Below are 21,079 nucleotides of genomic sequence, written 5' to 3'. Positions count from 1 at the left end.
ATTCACAACTACTCTTTTTTCATTCATAATTTTAATACTTAAGTTTTCTCTTTTCATGTGTAGAGTAGAACAAACTTTGTCTATTATCCTTTCAAAAAACAGCCCTTGGATTTATACATCAATCCCATACCTTTTTGTTTTTATTCATTTATTTTTAAAATATTCGTATGTTAGTTTTTCATTGCTGCCTTAACAAATTACCATAAACATAATGGTTTAAAACAACACAAATGCATTATCTTATGCTTTCTGTAGGTCAAAATTTGGGGGTCTTAGACTGGACCTCTACTCAGGGTCTTACAAGGCAGAAATCGAGGTGTCTGCAGAGTTGTGCTTCTTTGGGGTGGTTTTGGAGATGAATCCTCTTCCAGGTTCATTCTAACTTTTGAATCCAGTTCCTTGCAGCTGTAGGACTAAGGTCCATGCAGGCCGTCAGCAAGGAGCTGTCTGTCAGCTCCTTGCTCCAGAGGCTGCCTACCTTCCTTCTTGTATTTTCCATGCCTATTATTTTACTTCAAACATTTCCATCTTTAGCCTGTTTTAAGTGTAAGTTTCTCCTGTAAATAGCCACTCAAGTGCTATTGGTTGCCCATCCAACACTTACCTATTAAAATCCTTCCATTACTCCCGTTTCTTTCATAAGAACTCAGACTTTATTAAATGCCCACTCTTCTCCATATGACCATCTATATTAGGAGATGAATTCTGTTTGACCAAAGCCAATCATGTAGTTTCATTCATTTAAAAATCTTCTATTCATTTACTTGAATTCCAAAAGGTTCATTTCGTGGCAATAATCCCCCTGGACCACCTTTAAATTTGAAATTTGCTCAGAACTGGCAGTCTCTATCTTTCCTAAGAGCTGCAGTGACTAGTTGAGACATGATTATGGGCTGCAATTCTGCATCTATTTTTTAATCCAGTTCTTTTACGTAAAAGAACTTTCTCAATGTTTCTGGCAATTTGGAAGTTACTCTAATCTTAAATCTAAAACTGGAATTTGTTTTTTTCCTATCCTTAAATGCCCTAAGTCATTTCACTTGGGATTCACCTGTGCTCATGTCAGAAAGCTATCTGGAAATCTTAGGCCAGTCATGTGTGTTTTCCTCAGAGCCAGACTGTGCATTTAAAGGTTTATTCAGTAAGTGTTTGTTGAGCATTTACCATTGATCACCTAATGTGCACTGAGGATATGGTGGTAATAGCATACAGTATCTTGTATTGTAACTGGGGAAACAATAGAGAAGTAGAGATATAATCAGATTAACAGACTAATAAACAAACTAACAGAAATAGCATGTTTTTGTTATGTCATTAGATGGCCTATGACCAAAATGAATATTCTAGACAACAGAATGGAACCACTTCTATTATCCTTTCCTTGAGGATATTGTAACTATGATTCTCATTTGAACACAAGTCATTTTCAAGTGTAATCATGCTTTAGGTTCAAGTCTGTTTCCTGGCTTCTTAAGGAATGAAGTATATTAATGTGAATGCTGGTGGTTTTGTTCATCTACACACACAAAAAAACTCTCTTGGACTTTCACTAGGTGATGCAGCTCTTAGGAAAGATAGAGACTGCCAGTTCTGAGCAAACTTCAAATTTAAAGATGGTCCAGGGGGATTATCGCCATGAAATGAACCTTTTGGAATTCAAGTAAGTGAATAGAATATTTTTAATTCTGTTAAGTGCATTCCAAAGGGTTTTGCCTAATGAAAGCATTGGCATGAAATAAAAACCTATCCCAGGAATTTGAACCTGGCCAAGAAATAAAGCAGTGAACTAATGAAGAGAATATTCTACAATAAAGTAACATATAATATTTATAAAATAAGAATTATGAAGACTAATCTTGTCATTCACTTTGTTTGCACAATATCTCAACTGAATTGAAACATTTTTACTGTTCCTGTGATTTTTACTTATTATAAATTGCATATTAAAATGTCTCAATGTAAAACACTATAGAAAATAATTTCATTCTCCAAGACTATCAAATATTTTTAAAAACAATTTTGATATGCAAGCTTTTCCCTTAAGATTCTTTCCATATTACGCAGCCATAAAAAAGGATGAGTTCATGTCCTTTACAGGGACATGGATGAAGCTGGAAACCATCATTCTCAGCAAACTGACACAAAAACAGAAAACCAAACATCACATGTTCTCATTCATAAGTGGGTGTTGAACAATAAGAGCACATGGACATAGGGAGGGGAACATCACACACCAAGGCCTGTTGGGGGGTGGAGGGGCTAGGAGAGGGATAGCAGGGGGTTAGGGATTGGGGAGGGATAACATTAGGAGAAATACGTAATGTAGATGACAGGGGGATGGATGCAGCAAACCACCATGGCATGTGTATACCTGTGTAACAAACCTGCACCATCTGCACATGCACCCCAGAACTTAAAGTATAATAATAATTTTTAAAAAAAGAGTCTTTCTAAGATCCTCTATTTACTCCTTTACATTATTTCTTTTTAAGACTGGTCTCTACCCCATCTTAAACTGAATATTTTTCCCCCACTCAATGGAGAAAGCAGTAAAGGTGACAAAGCTCTACAAATATTCAAATTACTAGCTTCCGTATTATCAAATCTCCGTTTTTTGTTTAAATGGTCATCATCTCCCAGGGTCATGGTGCAGGCAGAGGGAAATTCTAGTTACCTGGATACTATTGTACTGTCTCTTATGCTCTTATCCTTTTTCCTCTGTGTCTCACACCATTTGGGTTTCATGCCCTGGTCAAACCCGGTATCCTGACAATACTCTACTTTCTCCATTTTTCCCCTGTCGCTACTATATTTTATTAAATCTAAGTGCCACTGAATATAACGTGCACCATTTTAATTTTGTACCTGTAAGATATGAAGCTAACAAGTAAACCATAGCATATCATCATTGAAAGATATCTCTTGATTTTGGAGATGCTAAAATGGGAAATATGTGTGTCTTAGAAGTCGATGTAAAACAATAGTCATCACTAAAACTTGAAGAAGCAGTTGTCTTGAGTAAACAGAAAATACTCTAAGAAAGCATTTCTACGTTCTTAAATTCTAGCACAATGAGGGTGTTCAGTGAATAGCTATGTGGTACTAGATCTAATGTCTTTAGCTTGTAATTAAGATAGCACTCTCCAAAGGAAAAGTAGAAAAGTAATATGTTTCTAGACATAAAGACTAAGAATTGATTGTGTAGGGAAGGGATGGCATTGATAAACTGAAATGGAAGGCTGACTTAAAGGGATGAGCTTTATTAACAAGTGGAAAAGAGAGGAAAAGGAGATGTTTGAGATCAAGGGCTAACCGCTTCAGGACTAATGATGCTTATTTTTTCTGTCTTTGGTATTGCGGGAATTTGGCTTATAGAAAGTCATCTAAGTAGTTAAATCTGAATCTGGACACTTTTATAATAGTGTAAACTTGAATTTTTTTTCTCACTTTAAGTAATGAAGTCTTAACATTTCAGTATTATTACAATAGGTGACAGTAAATCTATAAACCATGCTTTTCCTCAGGCAAATACTTATGAGACCTAATAAATCATTTAGTGACACAATTGACTCTTTTATATTTATATTTTCACCGATTTTAAAAATTAACAATATGCATTAATTGTAACAAAAAACAAAATTGAAAAAAGAGATTATCATCTCAGCTTTCTATTGTAATCAACGTTAATACCAGGGACATATCCTTCCTCAATTTCCTCCTTGTTAATATAAACATATAACAGAGAAAGGATATGTATATATTATATGTATAGAAGCAACATTGATTTAAAAAATAATTTCTATACATATTACTCAATTATTTGATTTTTCTAGTACATCCTGTCTCTCCAGATCAGCAAATATTATTCTGACATTATTTTTCATAGCTATACAATCTCTTAACTTATATATGTGCCATAATTAATTCAACCATTTATCTTATTGCAGAATTGATTATTTCTAGTTTATGACAACAAAAAAAACAAAAAAAGTATTATATGTATATCCTTAGATATCCTTAAATATTGACACTTTTATTTCTATAGGCAAACTTCCTAGGTTAAAGAATGTATATATATATATATATATATGTCTCTGCATTTTAACCATCAATGAATGTGTTCTCTTTTTAATATTGGCCAAAGGATGAAAAAGCATCTGTTTTAATTTGCATTCCCTTTTCCATTTGAATTTTCTGTGAATTGCCTATTATTGTTTATCAAATTTTGTATTGGGATTTTTGTCATTTTCTTATCAATTTGTAGTATTCTTTCATGTTAGAGATATTAACCATTTGATTGAGATATGTATTGAAAATGTATTTTGCTCAAAGAGAAAGTAACACAGGGCTTTTTTTTTTTTTTTCAATCCGAGGACTTCTGTTTCAATCTTGTATACTGTATTTAGTTTTTAACAAGGTTAACTTTGAACAAAAATAAGAATAAGTAGTTCCACTACTTTAAAAAAAAAAGTAAATTGCTGCTAATGTTTGGATTTTGAGGTATATATAAATTCAAAAAGTAGATAGTGTATAGAATTTGCTTTTTTTAAGAAAGAACTGTCTCTGAATAAAGAGAATAACTTTTAAATAAAAACGTTGTAATAACATTAAAGGTTAAGTTTATCTGGGCACAGTGGCACAACACCTGTAGTCCCAGCTACTCAGGAGGCTGAGGCAAGGAGGATCACTTGAGTCCAAGAGTCCGAGTTACAATGAGCTGTCATGGCACCACTGCACTCCAGCCTGGATGACAAAGCAAGCCCCTGTCTCTGAAAAAGTCTTTTAACAAAGGTTAAGGTTAACCTTTGTTTGGCTTGAAGACCAGAAAACCAGATACTATAAGATTGAAGACAGAGGTAATTGAAGAAACACTCACAGCAGTGACTGGCCCAAGTTCTTTGAAAAGTATCTCAGACCAATGGAGAGAACAGAGGCCTCAGAAATAACACCACACACCACAACCATCTGATCTTTGACAAACCTGACAAAAACAAGCAATGGAGAAAGGATTTCCTATTTAATATATGGTGCTGGGAAAACTGGCTAGCCATATGCAGAACATTGAAACTGGACCCCTTCCTTACACCTTATACAAAAATTAACCCAAGATAGATTAAAGACTTAAACATAAGACCTAAAACAATAAAAACCCTAGAAGAAAACCTAGGAAATACCATTCAGGACATAGGCATGGGCAAAGAGTTGATGAGTAAAACACCAAAAGCAATGGCAAAAGCCAAAATTGACAAATGGGATCAATTAAATGAAAGAGCTTCTGTATAGCAAAATAAATTATCATCAGAGTGAATAGGCAACCTACAGAATGGGAGAAAAATTTTGCAATCTATCCATCTGACAAAGGGCTAATATCCAGAATCTACAAAGAACTTAAATACATTTATAGGAAAAAAACAAAGAATCCCATCAAAAAGTGAGCAAAGGATGTGAACAGACACTTCTCAAAAGAAAACATTTATGTGGCCAAGAAACACATGAAAAAAAGCTCATCATCACTGGTCATTAGATAAATGCAAATCAAAACCACCACAATGAGATACCATCTCATGCCAGTTAGAAAGGTGATCATTAAAAAGTCAGGAAACAACAGATGCTGGAGAAGAATGTGGAAAAATAGGAACGCTTTTACATTGTTAGTGGGAGTGTAAATTAATTCAACAATTATGGAAGATTCCTCAAGGTGGTGTGGTGATTCACAAGTGTGGTGATCCCTCAAGGATCTAGAACCAGAAATACTGTTTGACCCAGCAATCCCATTACTGGGTATATACCCAAAGAATTATAAATCATTCTGCTATAAGGACACCTGCATATGCATGTTTATTGTAGCACTGTTCACAATAGCAAAGACTTGGAACCAACCCAAATGCCCATCAGTGATAGACTGATAAAGAAAATGTGGCACATATATACCATGGAATACTATGCAGCCATAAAAAAGGATAAGTTCACATCCTTTGCAGGGACATGGAAGAAGCTGGAAACCATCATTCTCAGCAACCGAACACCAGAACATAAAACCGAACACTGCATGTTCGCATACGTGGGAGTTGAACAATAAGAACACTTGTACACAGGGAGGGAAACATCACACATCAGGGCCTATTGGGGGTTGGGGGGCTGGGGGGAATAGCATTAGGAGAAATACCTAATGTAGATGACAGGTTGATGGCTGCAGTAAACCACCATGGCACATGTATACCTATGTAACAAACCTGCATGTTCTGCATATGTACCCCAGAACTTAAATTGAAAAAAAGAAGAAGAAGAAGAAGAAGAAGAAAAGTACCTGAGAGAGGCTGGCTGTCCTTTCAAGATTTAAGATCAGCAAGAAGCTATTGATAGGCTTCTTGGTTTAGCTGTTAGGCTTAAATATGGAGATCATGCTGAAAAATACAAGGACTTAGTACCTGATAATGCAAAAACCACTGGCAATGCAGCCAAAAATGCAGAACCACTAATCAATTTGGATGTAAATAATCCTGATTTTAAGGCTGGTTTGATGGCTTTGGCTAACCTGCTTCAGATTCAATGTTATGATGATTACATGGTAAAGGTTAAGGCAATTTGAATTTTGGCTCAGGAACACCTGACATAGGATGCAGTTACTAAGGCAAATTAAACAAAAGAGGGCTTGCCTATTGCTTTAGACAAACATTTATTGGTTTTGGCACAGAAGATACAGTTCTTAATGAAGCTGCTCAAATTCTGCGATTGCTGCATAGAGAAGAGCTCAGAAAGCTATGAGAAAAATTAATGAAGCCACAATAGCTGTTCAGACAATTATTGCTGATCTAAGGACAGAGCACAGACTGGGAAAAGTTGAGAGATGAACACCTGACCTATTTAGTACAACTTCTTCCTACCTATTTAGTATAACTTACCTATTAGTGCAACTGGGAACCATGTACACTCCTGGCATGTTTGGAAATCAAATGTCACATTTTGGGGGCAGGAATCCCAGAAAAATGACTATGTTCTAGAGATTTACCACCATTGCTTTTTTCTTTAATAAAGTTTAGAAAAGTAGAAAAAAAAAAAAAAAGAAGAAGAAAGAAACAGGAGAGCTGCTGCAGGCTGGGGCCACCTTCACTTAGGATCTCTCTGTGGTTACCAGATGTCAAGCAAGGAAAATGACCCAGGTGCCTTAAGGGTGGTAGAGAAGAGACAAGCGATACTGAAAAAGTTTCCCCACGCCTTACCTACACCCAGGTGTCTTGACGGGGACCCCAGGAGGAAATGCCTTCAAAATGCAGAGGTAATTCCATCTCCACCACCACCCTCATTAGTAAATTGAAACCTGAGATGATGGCTTTCATGTCACCTCACTTGCCAAGATACAATTAAAACCTGTCCAGACAGGTTGTCAAAATGATACCAGCGGCTAAAACATACAAAGAGCCTTGGCTTCCATCGCCACCATTCCTGGTGGCCGAGCACCAGAAACTCATCTACAGCACCTCAAAGTTTACATGCGCATTTTTCAAAATCAAAACAATGCGTCTGCAAATCAAAAAAAAAAAAATAGGCAATCTTCCCATTTAGAAACATTTACAAATTCAAGTTTAATGGTCAACCAAACTTATATTGAACTTAAAAGCTACAATGTTTTCTGAGGGTTTTCTAGTGAATTGATGGGATTTGGGCACTGATCACCAGATCCAATAAAGGACACACACTGAACCCCTCCACTGTGCCTCCTGCTCAGAAGGTTCCTCCTCAGAGCTTCTGCTAAGTAATGTCCTTAGCCAACTACTTAGTGCTTACATAGCAAGAGTCTTGGCCATCAGGAAATAAAGCTGTCTTTAACAAGGGTTTGTTTGGCCAGGACAGCACTTACCAATCACTCCCTAGATAGCTCTTACTGCTGACGCTTGTTTAGTAGACAGTGATTTTTGAGAAAATAAAAAGTATTTGGTCAATGAGGCAAATGCATAGATCCAAATAATATGATCCAACTTTGAAAACACTACCACAGTAGAAAGTTAAAAATTACCCAAGGTGCAGATATGCCACATTCAACTTTGTATCTTTAGCACCCAGCACATTGAAACACAAGTAGAAGTCAATGAATGAATGAAAGATTTCTGAGCACCTATATTATGTAAACTGTGTTTTAGAATATCCAAACATAATCCTTGCCACTTACAGTTGGGAAGAAAAAACAGAAGTAAAAGTTAAGACAAGGTTAAATGAGATATCAACAGGCAGAAATAATAAATATAGTTAATTGTCATTTATGAATGCCTACCAACCACTAGTGCTGAAGATACTCAATGCATTCAGCTCTGCAGGGTGGGTCTTCTTTACCCCTGTCTTTTTTTTGCTTTCATTCTCATCTGACATCCAGGAAATTTGTCCCTATCTTAAATATTAGGAGATTTATAATCATGAAGATTAATTTGCCAAAATCACATAGCTAGAAAGTATCTGACTCTAAAGCTCAGATGGTTTTTATCAATTCATGAAGTCTCCATCTCATAATTCTATCTATTGTAAACTAATTCTGCCACAGAAATTTTAAAAAGGGAAAGACCAGATCTGCTTGGATGGCTGAGAAACAGGCTACGAATGTACTGGGATCTTAAGACTTTGGAACAGCCAAGAAACAAAAGTCTTTCTATCAGAGTGGAGGTAGAATTGATTTTTGTGTCACTAATTAGAAATCATATAAAATTAAGAAGAAATTAGCTTGAGAGTTCTATCTATGGGTGTAAAGTCAGTAGAAAAATAGCATGTCTTAGAATTTTTGGTTTCTGATGTGAAACTTAGAATCTTAGACTCAAAACTCCAAAGAAATAATAGCATACGGTCTGTCTTAAGCTCTTTTTCAAATATGATTACAAAAAATAAAAATATCTTCTGTTTATTAGCAAATGAAAGGCCACTAATTCTTTTTACATTCACACTTGGTCAAAGCCCTATCTAAGTTCTTGAGAGCCTGCTAGCAGTAATAGTTTCCAAGAATTCAAACTCTTAGAAAACTTCATTCAGTAGATTTTTTTAACACAAGACACTGGGTTTGGGACGTAAGCGTACTGGCAAAACTGGCCTAGGATGGAGCTACATCCTCATTTCTGTATGTCAACCATGACCAAGAAAGGCAGACCCTGGCTGCCGTCACCACCAGCCCCTCACCCAGCTCTCTTCCCTGTGCTCTGCTATGCCTGTAGATCTTCATTCAGCTTTCCTTCACTCTTTTGCAACTTTCTCCCCTATAATTGCTCTTGGAGTATATTTTCACTTGATTAAATCATCATAAACATTTAAAAACAGAAACATAAAGACAACCAATAGCCCTCATCATCCTAGTGAGGTCTCTAGCTATAATTTAAATGTCTGGCTTTTGTGTTTGAGGAAAAGGAAAGAAAAAGCTCTATCTAATCACCTATCTATCTACAGCTAATAGAAATACTCTTATACCTATTGAAATAGAAGACTTGGGATCTAAAATGTAAATGTCATCTAAGATAGATTCATACTGCTGAGATTTTGTAAGTTCTGTAATTAATACATTTCTAAGTTCTGTAATTAATATATTATGGCAAATCATGTCCATTACGTCTGGGAAAAGCCTATGCAAAAAAAAAAAAAAAGCATTTTACAAACCTCTATTTTATTTATTCTTTTTGTCTCTCAAGAAGACAACTGATTCAAAAAGACTTCCAAATTTTAATAAACTACCAACAGAGTCCAACTTCTGAGTGTTACTAGGAAAATTAATCCCCAATTGCAAGCATATCTTGTAATAAAAGGATCATAATAGTAATTCATTCTTTATGGCTTTAATTTCAGAATTTCAATTACTGATATGCCTTTCCAGAGATATTACATGGGCATATTCAATGGTTTCTTGGTTTTCAAAGGGATGTTAATATTGTATCAGTGATAAAAGAGTAAATGCTCTCATTTATTTACAGTAAAGTTGAGCACTGAAGGCTGGATTCTCAATTGTAAACCTATTTCTTGATTATCTGGGGATTTACTGGCCCCCTTAGCTATGACTATTAATTAATACTTCCACCAGAGACAGGGAAAGGAAGATGAAAACCAAAGCAGATTAGATTTCAAAATAGCTTGACAAATCTGATTTGTTATTTGTCAGCAATGCTAATAAAAGATAATGAGATAGAATGGTCCATTTGTTCATTTAGCCAACTATTTATTGAGCACTTACTATATTCTAGGCTCACAGCCATCAACAATGCAAAATTCTTGCTTTCATGCAGCTTAAGTTTTAGTGGAGAAGAAAGAACACAAATTAGTGTACGTCAGATGGTGATGAAAATTTTGGAGAAAAATTAACCAGGGTAAGAGAATAGGAAATTTCCAGTAAGGAGAAGGAATTCTATTTTTTTAAGGTAGTGTATGAATGTAAATCTGAATGAAATGAGGGCAGGAGCCAATGGATATTCTGAGGAAGAATATTCCAGACAGAGAAAACAGTTGGCTAAAATGAGGGAGTCAACATATCCAGTGGGTGGGCTTATTTGTCTGAGATCCAACAACTGTTAACCAATAGCACAGGTGATTGGGAATCATGATTAGACAAAAACACTAATAGAAACCAACTTCATCTTCTTCAGTGCTGAGGTACTCAACAGTCAATCAAGATATGCTTCATATCTATGTGAAAAAGTGTGAGAATTCAGAGAACAAAGATCAGAATTTAGCTATCAGATTGTAACTCATATAACTATTGGAAAATTAATTTACATCTCCCATTCCTTGGTTTCATTATCTAAGTCAAGTTCGGCACTATCGGTATTTTGGCTGCATCATTCTCTGTTGTGGGTCTCTCCTATGCATTGTAAGATGTTTGGCAGCATCCCTGCTGTCTACCAACTAGATGCCAGTAACACCTCTCAGTTGTGACAACCAAGATTGTCTCCAAACATTAGCAAATGTCCCCTGGGGGTGAGAAGGTGGCAGGGGGCAACTGCCCCCAGTTGAAAGCTATTAGTCTAAAAACAATGATTTCCAGGAACTTGTATCTTCTAATTATTAACCCAAACACTTTTTCCAGAGAGCAAGAGAGGCATGTACATGCAGTGTGAGTCCAGCATGACTTAAGCAATTAATTTCCGATGATAAACATTGCAAACTAAATTATCTGGGTATAATTTTGCCTGAAAACATCAGAGCAATTATTATTTTATCTGTACCATACATTGTAAGGTAGAAAGAATATTTTCAATAACACACATTGTTCTTGCCAACCTAATAGTTTACCTATTCTAAAAGGGAATTTGAAGCCAACATCTTATCATGAACAAGTCACATGCAGAAAATACACACATAAACCACTCACAAGTCCTCTCCCTCATCCCACCTCTTCCCAGTCCCATACCTCATTTAATTCAGAGTGAATTTCCTCCCCTCAAACCTTCAGCCACTCTAGACTTTTCAACTGATGATATATGATTCCAACCTTTTGATCCACTTCAATTTTTTTAAATCCTTCGTTCTCTGTTATTTAACACTTCTATGGTACATCATCTGGGTAGTCCCATAGGTCCTTTTCCTGTACCTCTTTTACTTCTGTTTTTACCCCACATGAGTCATTCAGGGCCTCTTTAAACACCCCCTAAAAAAATCCACTCACACAGACCCATTGGTAGAATGGGGACTTTATGGAAGATTTTGCCTGACAAAGGCAACCTAAAGTCCCCCTTGGCACCTTCCCCAGGTTCTCTTGGGGCTTTCTCCCTCCACTCTCCTGCCTCTGACCTTTCTTTCCTCTGCTAAACAATGCAGGTCCTTTCTGCCCCTGCTCATCTCCCAGCCGCACACTGGCACTTAGAGAGCAGGAATCAGCAAACTATCACCCTTAGCCACATTTACCCACAGCTAAGAACAATTTCTATGCTTTGTAATAATTAAAAAAGAATTCTATTTCATGACGTGAATATTACATAAAGGTTGATTAGAATATAACCACACTCATTTCTTTACATATTACCTGTGGCTGCTTTCCCACTGCAATGGAGCACTGAGTGGTTGCAACAGAGACCAAATGACCCACAATGCCTAAAGTACTTACTAACTGGCGTTTGACTGACAACTCCTAGCATGAGTAATAGTTCCCAAACCAGCGAGCTTATCAAAGTATTTCCTCCACACACAACCAGTGAGCCACAGGCCATGAGAGGAATTCTGCATAGATAACACTAAATTTCGGTGTGGCTGTGGTTAGCTCCTAGCCAACAGAGCTCCTGTCACTGTGATGATGTATTTTAGGGTATGTAACAGTAGCTGGACTGAACTCCAGCTCAGGACAGGAACACAGAGTGTACTTACCTTGCCTCTCCACCTCCCACATCACCCCACAAATACTTGGCTAGGCACATGCAGTCTCAATTGCCTCAAAAAATGCAGACTTTTTCAACACTAATTTTTTGCTTTATGTTTAAATTCACTTATTAAAATGGAGAAAACATTTTTTCCCTTAGATTTAATTCACTTTCAAGTAATCTGTATGAAGAAGTTGAGAATAATAAAAAATGGACAGAAAACCAATTTATCAAATATAGAAAAGACCACCTGGGCCATATAAATGAATGTCTGAAGGTCCTACAGGAGAAACTGGTGAGGAGTTCTGTTATTTTGTGAAGTAAACACCTGCATAGTCCTTGTCTTCAATGAGTAATGAGCAAAGGTCTGGGAGGTTGCACTTCCATGTTTATGGTAATCTTCACTGCTCCAGGAACTCTTTTTTTTTTTAAGCACTTCAATAGGAGTCCAGAGGCCTGCCTTCTGGTCCTGTTTGCTACTCCCCAACTCTGCAAACCTGTGTTTCTCTGAGTGTGCTCTACTTGTACCAAAAGAATCTGAAGAGGTTTAAAAAAAAAAAAATACAGATTGCCATCCCAGACCCAGGGAGTCTGACTCTCTCGGGGCCTCCCCTGGGAGTCAGTGGTTATAGGCTCACTCCCTGGGTGATGTGCAGGCAAGTCACTTCACTTTTCTGGAGATCTGTTTGTAGATTAAAGGTTTTCAAAACTCCTTTTTCAGATCAGACCATGTAAAGACAACCCAAGCTTTGGGGTGAGGCTACCAAGGTGCATGAGAAATATGCTTATTTCAGGGGCGCCCTCTCCCACTGCAACCAGCACATCTTACCCAATGGGAAGGGCAGCACAGCACCGTGACCGTGGTAAATGGCTGCCAGTCCTGAAGGTGACCAAAATAAGATGTTTTGAGAACTTCAGGTAGAGAGACTATAGGCAGAGGCAGCTCAGAAAATAATGTCCCCAGCTCCATCCTGAGTTTGTAAACAGCTGATAGAGTGACAAAGGAGTCCAAGAATTGGACATAAACATAAAACTTTATCACTGGTAAGGCTATCGAAGTATGTGTGGTGAGCTCTGCAGTTGCCAGGTGGGCCTGCTAGCTCTTCACTCCTGAATTAGGCAGATTTCTTTACCAGTTATAGGCAGCACTAGGTTAACCATGGGGTCATCTTACAGGCAGAAACCTCCCACCATAAGGAACACAGAGACTAGAATCCACCATTCCTGAGGCAGATGGGGCCAAAGAGAGGAGAACCAAAGGGGTCATACCTGCCATGCCTAGTTCCTGCTCCCAGATTCCCTGTGGAGAAGTGAGGAGAAAAGCGGCTAATTATCCTAAGGCTGCCTCTGCAGTGCCTACCTCGGTTACATATTAGAATCACCTGGAGAGTGTTTAAATCGTTATCAGTTCTTGAGCTCCATCACAGACCAATTAAATATGGATTTGATTGATTTAATTAAGTTGTGGGGGTGGGGTATGGTCCAGGTGATTCTAATAAACTACTGGCATGGCAAGTCACTATTCTAGCTGAAGTCTGTCCACATAGAGGTATGATATTTGAGGGAGCATGTCCAGAGAGGTCAGAAAAAGCGGTATCTAAAACGTCTTTGAACATTAGACTAAAACACCAAATTCTCAAGACATTTCAGCCATGCTACAGCCCTTTTCTTTTATCCCATAACATGTTGAATTCCAGAAACTACAAATGAACAGGGCCAAAGGGATTAACTCTCATACTTAGGAACACAGTTTTAAATACAAAAAAACTTGGTTTGAATTTTCATGCTTAGGATGGAAAAATGAATGTTAAAAACATTTTCTCTAAGCTGAAGGATAAATCCATGTAAGTTTTGTGAAGTTTTATCCCATAATCTCTTACAGGAAAAGTCTGAAAATAAAATGGAAGAAAAACTGCTGCAGCTTTCAAGCAAAGTAGAGAATTTCATTAACACACAGAAACAGGAAACACAGCTAAGTAAAGTAAAGCATATGGAAAATAAATTGTCCAAAAAGATGGAACTAATGGAAAAGCAGATCTGGGGTGAATTAGAGACAATGCAGAATGAATATCAATCAGGTGAGCAGAAACCTTTTATTAAGTAAAGAGTATCTGTCCGGACATTTTCTGTTCAATCCCTCAGTCTTCCACTTCGAGCTAATGGCCAGGGATTAATTTTGTCATTAGTGACATCCTTATGTATTTAATGCACTTTTCTAAATATCCTATAGAATGTGAGTATTATACTGGAAGGTATATAAATAAACTTTCTTCATTCATACTTGGCAATGTTATAGGCCTGCCATTGGTGTGAGGTTTTTGTTTGTTTGTTTGTTGTTGTTGTTGTTGTTTCTAAGATCATAGAATCATGGAATTGTCAGACTTGGAAAATCCTTGGAGATACCCAAGATGTGACTTGTGGGTATGTTATGAAATTAGGAGCCTAAATCAAATGCCCTTCTCATTGAACTACAAATAATGAGCTTGGACAGATGTCAGACTGGAGACCTGACCTTTAGAAGTGAGAAAGAGAGATGAATTAGCAGAGTCCAGTATAATGACTGCTTTTCTTTTAAAGAGGCTAATCGCAGCAGTGTCAAGCTGAGCTAACATCAAAGAGGATTAATTTGAAAGGCTCATCTAATTTGTCAAAGGGAAGGACATGGGATAGGTGCTGTGGAGCAGCCATCTGCCTTGGGTCATAATTCTGAGGGAATTACCAGGACTCAGAAGAGTTTCTTTACTAGAGAAAGCTCCAAGTCATTTTTTTTTCTAGATGTCAGAAAAATTCATGTGTAAATTCTACCAAATTTGGTCCTGTGTAGATATCTGTGTAGATACCTTGGGAGGACATGATGGTCTCAATCTGCCAGATGTTCCTGACATATAAGTAGAGTTTTCTACCTGGAAATTCAACCTTCACAATACACCCACTCCCACCATCATATCAAAATAATGAATTATCTGACCAGGAATCATGTCCCAAACTTAACTGGCCCTTCTTTTAAAGGCCCTGCTTTGTTTAACCATCAGAGATTTAATTTTACTTATTCTATTAGTAAAACTTCAGGGTGAACTGGAAAAGAAATTTACCATTTACAAGTTCTTTCATTTTACTATGGAGAGGAGTTCTAGAAAGGGGAAATTCCAAATTAATGGGTTGCTGCTTTATGCCTTTAATAAAAATGTGTTGAGAAATGACTATACGAAAGGCCTCGGTGAATAACAAAAAGGTTGTACCCTAAGACCTTGAGGTTTGGTAGGTCTGTGGTCATAAGTGACTAGACATGCATAAGAGAGATACAAAGTGCCAAGAGAAAGGAGGGGAGCAGGTGGCCACTCTTAGGTCCCTCAAACAGGTTACTTTCAGAGAAGTTTTAAAATCTCATCTGTGGTCTTTACCTTCAATTTGGTAATAAGACTGAAAAAGATATCACTTAAATCTCTTGTTAAAGCACACAGAAAGAAGAAAATATTTTAAATTTTATTCTTGCAATATAAAATTATGCAATATATTTGGGGAGAGAAGAAAAATAATTAAATTTCACAATGAAACCAGATAACCACGTACAAGTTGAAACACTATTGTGAATGGATTTTCATGACATACAAGAAATAGATTATGTACAATTTTAGGCTGGTCTTAATAGAATTTAATGTGCTTTCAATTAAATGATAAGTATGGCAAGACTGCCAATTAGCCACTTTGTTTTTTTTTTTTTAAGTTCTAATGTATTGTTTTAAGTATACCTATTCTTTTACCTTCTCACAGGATTTAAATCAATTCATGACTCTCTCAGCTCCCTCCAACAAATACAGAAAACAAAGATGGATTTAGAGAAATATAAAGTCCAGAAAGACCTGAAGAAATTACAGCGTAAGATAGTGGAACTCCAGGAAGTATAAATCTTTCCAATCATCTTTTTTTTTTCACCAGCCAATGGAGTGATTTGTTGGGAAAAGTTCGGAAGATGAAAGTTAATATCTCTGGGATGTCTACTGCTTCTAATGTCTCCTTTTAAGGTGATGAATGTACCAGAAAAACAATAAAGCAAAGAAGCTTTGATCTCTTGAATTTATTAGTGAAAAAACTAAGAAATTTCTTCATCTATCTTCCTTTTTATATATTTAGCTACAAATAACAAAAGAGGAATTCTACATAAGGTACGTGAGTGAAGTAGCCCTGCTGCAGTACATTAAAGGATTACAGAAGCTCTGGCAAATTGGAGAGCACTTACTCTGTCTAAAAATAATAGCTACTATGTAGCTACAGTTCATGACTAACATATAGGTAATCCATTATTATCCAAAGTTCCATTTTTCAAGAGAACTCTCTCCATTTTTAGGTATTAGCAGCTAGATCAAAGTAGTTCTCAAACTATGAGAGACATGCCTGTAAAGCAGACACACTCAGTGGTCAATTTGCAACTTCCAATCTCAATGTTTGTAGCAAATCTAACTTACGCATATTTAAAATATATTTCCCTTGTACTCAATACGTACCAGAATTATAGGCAATTAAGAGCCAACCCATGCAAAATAAGAGAATACAACAGCTTCCATGAAAACATATCCAACACAATTTGACCTAGGTGTTAAATTCAGAAGTACTTCAAAAATGCTAGTTTCCTATACAATTAAAAATTGTTTAACTTTTCTAGATATAAATATTAAATGTAAAGCCTAATACTGAACAGGAAATTCATGAAAAATAAAAACGATCTATTCATGGTATACACTTTGCTGTAACACGGACTAATTTCTAATCGCAGAACTTTTGTAAGCTTGGCAAGGGGACTTTTGTTTCAGACTTAGGCTCCTTCCTTGGCTTAGGGAAGAAAAGTGACAACTTCTCCCCTAATACAGAACAAATTAACTTCCTAAGTAAATTTCTGACTAATGCTCACTTCTATAATTTTTTAACTGTATGAAATATCTCCTTTTATTGCTATTAAGAATCCACATGCAGCATCATTGAGTCTATAATTGAAGGGATTTACATAGCAGAATTTCATTTAAGAGTTTAAAATGCAAGTTTCAGTGATGATATTGTGTCCAATGAAAAAGTCGGAAATATTAAATAATGCAATAGTAAGTGTCCTTTGTAACCAAGTATCATGCTAAGACAAAGGGCTAATGTCCCAAGTAATATCAAATAACTCTTACAAGTGAATAAGAAAATAATAAATCCATTTTTTTCAAAATGGGCAAAGGATATGAACAGGCAAACCATAGAATATAATAATATGAAAATATGAGAAGAAGCCCAACTTTACTGTTAAATAAATAAAAATTAAAGAAACCCTTAGCTACTATTTTCAAGATTGGCAAAGATTAAAGTGATTGATAATATTGGGCTGGCAAGGGTGGAGAGAAAGTGCACTCTCATACATTATTAGTGAGTCTATAAATTGGTACAATGATTTAGATGGCAATTTGAAAACGTCTGTCAACATTTTACAATGTAAATATCTTTTGATCCTGCAATCCATGGCTAGAAATTTATATGACAGAGGGAAAATCTCCCAAAGTGTGCTAAGATATGTGAACAAGAATGCTCATTATAGCATCATTTGTTGTAGTTAAAAAAGAAACATCAAAACCAGAAAACATCCAAATATAAGGAATTGATTGACTAAATGGCATTAACCAGACCACTTCCCCCACCACCCAATGCTGGACAGCCCTTTAAAAAGAACACAGAAAGATATCCAAGATACACTGTTAGGTGGGAAAAAAAGCAAGTTTAAAAGCAATATGAATATGATCCACTTTTGTCATAAAATTTTTTCATTAAGTTAAACATAATATGCACGTACTGTATGCCAAGAAAGGTAAGAATTTACAACAAACTTAGTAGATTCTATTTTTTAAAAACTTCTGTTTTCTACATTGAGGATTTATGAAAGCTTTTATACTTTTATATAATGTTTTTGTTTTTACTAAAATATTTTATAACAACAACAAATGTAATAGGCTGAAAGAGTAACTCTTTGTAATGAACTAAATAAATGATTGTATGATGTAAAGTTAAATTAGGAATTAATACGGACCAAGAGTCAAATTATCTCACTCCCTTTTTGCTCTATAGACATGGCTACAAAAGTAGAGAAGTTATACAGAAACTGAAAAAATATAATTTTCTCCTTGTAATTTAAAATGTTCCAAATTAGATTGTAGTTCAAATAATATTCTAAGATCAGGTTAAAAGTTTTCCCAGAATAGATCTTTCATTGCTATTGGCCAGGACAGTAACATGTGGGGCGGTAGATCAAAGGATCAAAGAATCCTCTACCACTACTCTCCTACTTGGGATGCCAAGTTGAGGTATTCACAGGTTTGCAGAGACTCTGCAAAGCCAAAGTATTATGCTTATTGAGCAGGTGGACCCAGGTTTCTCAGAATCTAAAGCTTATTAAGTTTCAGTTTGTTATTGATGTACTGTCCTGGTGCCAGATGAGTCAGCACAGAAGTCTATAAGAATATTCCTGGAAGCCACTGCTACATCAGGATAGCTAGTAGTAACTCCACACAGAAGTGACTGTGAACAACATGAATATATCCCTCTAATCCAAATGTATCCCCAACTCAACTTCTCTTTGTCCACAGCCACTTCAACACCACCTGACATCAAGGGAAGCGAGAGTGAAAAAGAGGCAGAGGTCTTAATCTGCGGTATTAATCAATTGTGTTTAAAATGTCTTAACTTCTGCAAATTTGACAATGATCTTGTAAATACATGGCTAGTGCTCATGTAAGGGAGAGACTCAGCTTAAGAGCCACTGTTTCACAGGAAATTAACCTCAGTTCAAGGGACCAGTGGAACACTGGGCCTCCTTCCCCTTGTATTTATTTTGACAGAGATCTAAAAAGATAAACACAACCCTCCTCCTAAAGAAGCTCAATATACATGGCACTTTATTCCATATCAAACAATATTACTTAATCCTTCGGAAAATGTCAGACTTCTCTTCCCACAAATACAGGATGATTGAGCACTGGAGAATCTGCAGTCCAGATCCATGCTATAGACTTGAGGCATATGTTAACATATTCTCAGGTAGTTTTTACTTTAAGTACAAACACCATTTAAACAGTCTTGGATAGTTTAAGTGTCCTGCTGCCCTTAAATTTCCTATTGTTTCCTTCCTTTTATCAACACCTGCTCTTAGAAACCTAGGGGAAAAGCCCCTTGACATTAGTCTTAACAATGACTTTTTGGATATAACACCAAAAACACAGGCAACAAAAGTAAACAAGTGGGACTACAACAAATTAAAAAGTTTCTGCAAAGCAAAGTAAACAATCAGCAAAATGAAGGAACCTACGAAATAGGAGAAAATATTTGCAAACCGTATCTAATGGGGAACTAGTATTCAAAAACATATAAGGAACTCAACAACTCAATAGGCAAAAACACAAACAACCTGATTTAAAAAATGGTCAAAGGACCTGAATAGATGTTCCAAGAACAGATACAAATAGCCAAGATATATAAAAACTCAAATGACAACACGTGTTGGTGATGTAGAGAAAAGGGAACCCTCGTGTACTGTAAGTGGGACTGTAAACTGGTACAGCCATTAGGGAAACAATATGGAGGTTGTTCAAAAAATGAAAAATAAAACTATGATCCTGCAATCCCACTTCTGGAAAATAAAGTGTAAACAGTATGTCAAAGAGATATTTGCACTCTGTTCGCTCCAGCATTATTCATAATAGCCAAGATGTGGAAACCACCCAACAGATGAATGGATAAAAAACTGTCATCTAGGTATATACATATATACATATATATATATATTATTCAAGCTTACAAAAGAAGGAAATCTTGCCATTTGTGACAACATGAGTGAACTTAGAGAGCATTATGCTAAGTGAAATAAGCTAGGTACAGAAAGTTAACACTGCACAATCTCACTTAGAAATAAATGGAGGGTGGAACAGTAGTTGCCAGAACTTAGAGAAATAGAGAACAGAAGAGTACTTGCCAGGGGCTGGGAGTTGAGGCCAACTGGGAGATTTTGGTCAAAGGATACAAACTTTAAAGTTTTGATGAATAAATTCTGGAGATCTAATGTACAACATGGTGATCATATTTAATAATGTACTGTCAATTTGAAATGTGCTCAGAGAGTAGATCTTAAGTGTTCTTACCACACACGCAAAAACGGTAACTATGTGAGGTGATATGTTAATTAGCTTGTGGTATCGAAATGTATATTAAAACCCACATTGTATACTTTACATATGAATAATAGAAAATTTTAAATTTCCTTTTTGGGGAAAAAAATCTATGAAGTTATTTATGCTGAGGACTACATGATAGCGTTCAAAGCTTTTTATTTCTGCATTAAAAATGAAGGACAAATCCCTCCCCTTCTGCCACACAGGTAACCGCTTTCTCAGCCCCATTGTGAGGTATATATGCTCACCATCTTTTAGAACAGCAGCAAGGCCCAAGACCTTGGTCAAAGAAACAGCATTCCTAGAGTACTCTAGACATCAGCAGCTTTCCCCTCTTCTAACTTTCTAAACATAGCCTCCCTTCCATTGGCTTCACCCAAAACACCAAGAAGGAAAAATTTTATCTTTAATACACACACACACACACACACACACACACACACACACACACACACACACAGTTGCTTTACAAAGGAGATCTCCAAATCTTTTGTGAAGTATTACTTTTTCTATCTTTCCAGATTCCACACATCCATGGGCTAGGCACTGTGGATACAACATCGAACAACCTAAACACAAACC

General features: G+C 36.4%; 1 protein-coding gene and 1 pseudogene across 1 annotated transcript in view; both read left to right on the top strand.

Moving 5' to 3' along the window:
* The window catches only part of FAM81B (family with sequence similarity 81 member B), a 63,888-nt gene extending 47,514 nt beyond the window's left edge, over window positions 1-16,374 (top strand). Inside the window, exons 6-9 of the mRNA XM_032276208.1 lie at window positions 1,554-1,660; window positions 12,471-12,606; window positions 14,194-14,389; window positions 16,083-16,374. Coding sequence (XP_032132099.1) covers window positions 1,554-1,660; window positions 12,471-12,606; window positions 14,194-14,389; window positions 16,083-16,216 — 573 coding nt within the window. The 3' untranslated portion in view covers window positions 16,217-16,374. The remainder of the gene's footprint in view (window positions 1-1,553; window positions 1,661-12,470; window positions 12,607-14,193; window positions 14,390-16,082) is intronic.
* LOC116553963 lies at window positions 6,278-7,079 on the top strand (annotated as a pseudogene).
* Window positions 16,375-21,079: the final 4,705 nt, after the last annotated feature.

Source organism: Sapajus apella, unplaced genomic scaffold (assembly GCF_009761245.1).
Source record: "Sapajus apella isolate SASKATOON/1434 unplaced genomic scaffold, GSC_monkey_1.0 scaffold1, whole genome shotgun sequence".
Classification (NCBI taxonomy): Eukaryota; Metazoa; Chordata; class Mammalia; order Primates; family Cebidae; genus Sapajus; species Sapajus apella.
This window is presented reverse-complemented; position numbering and strand designations above follow the sequence as displayed.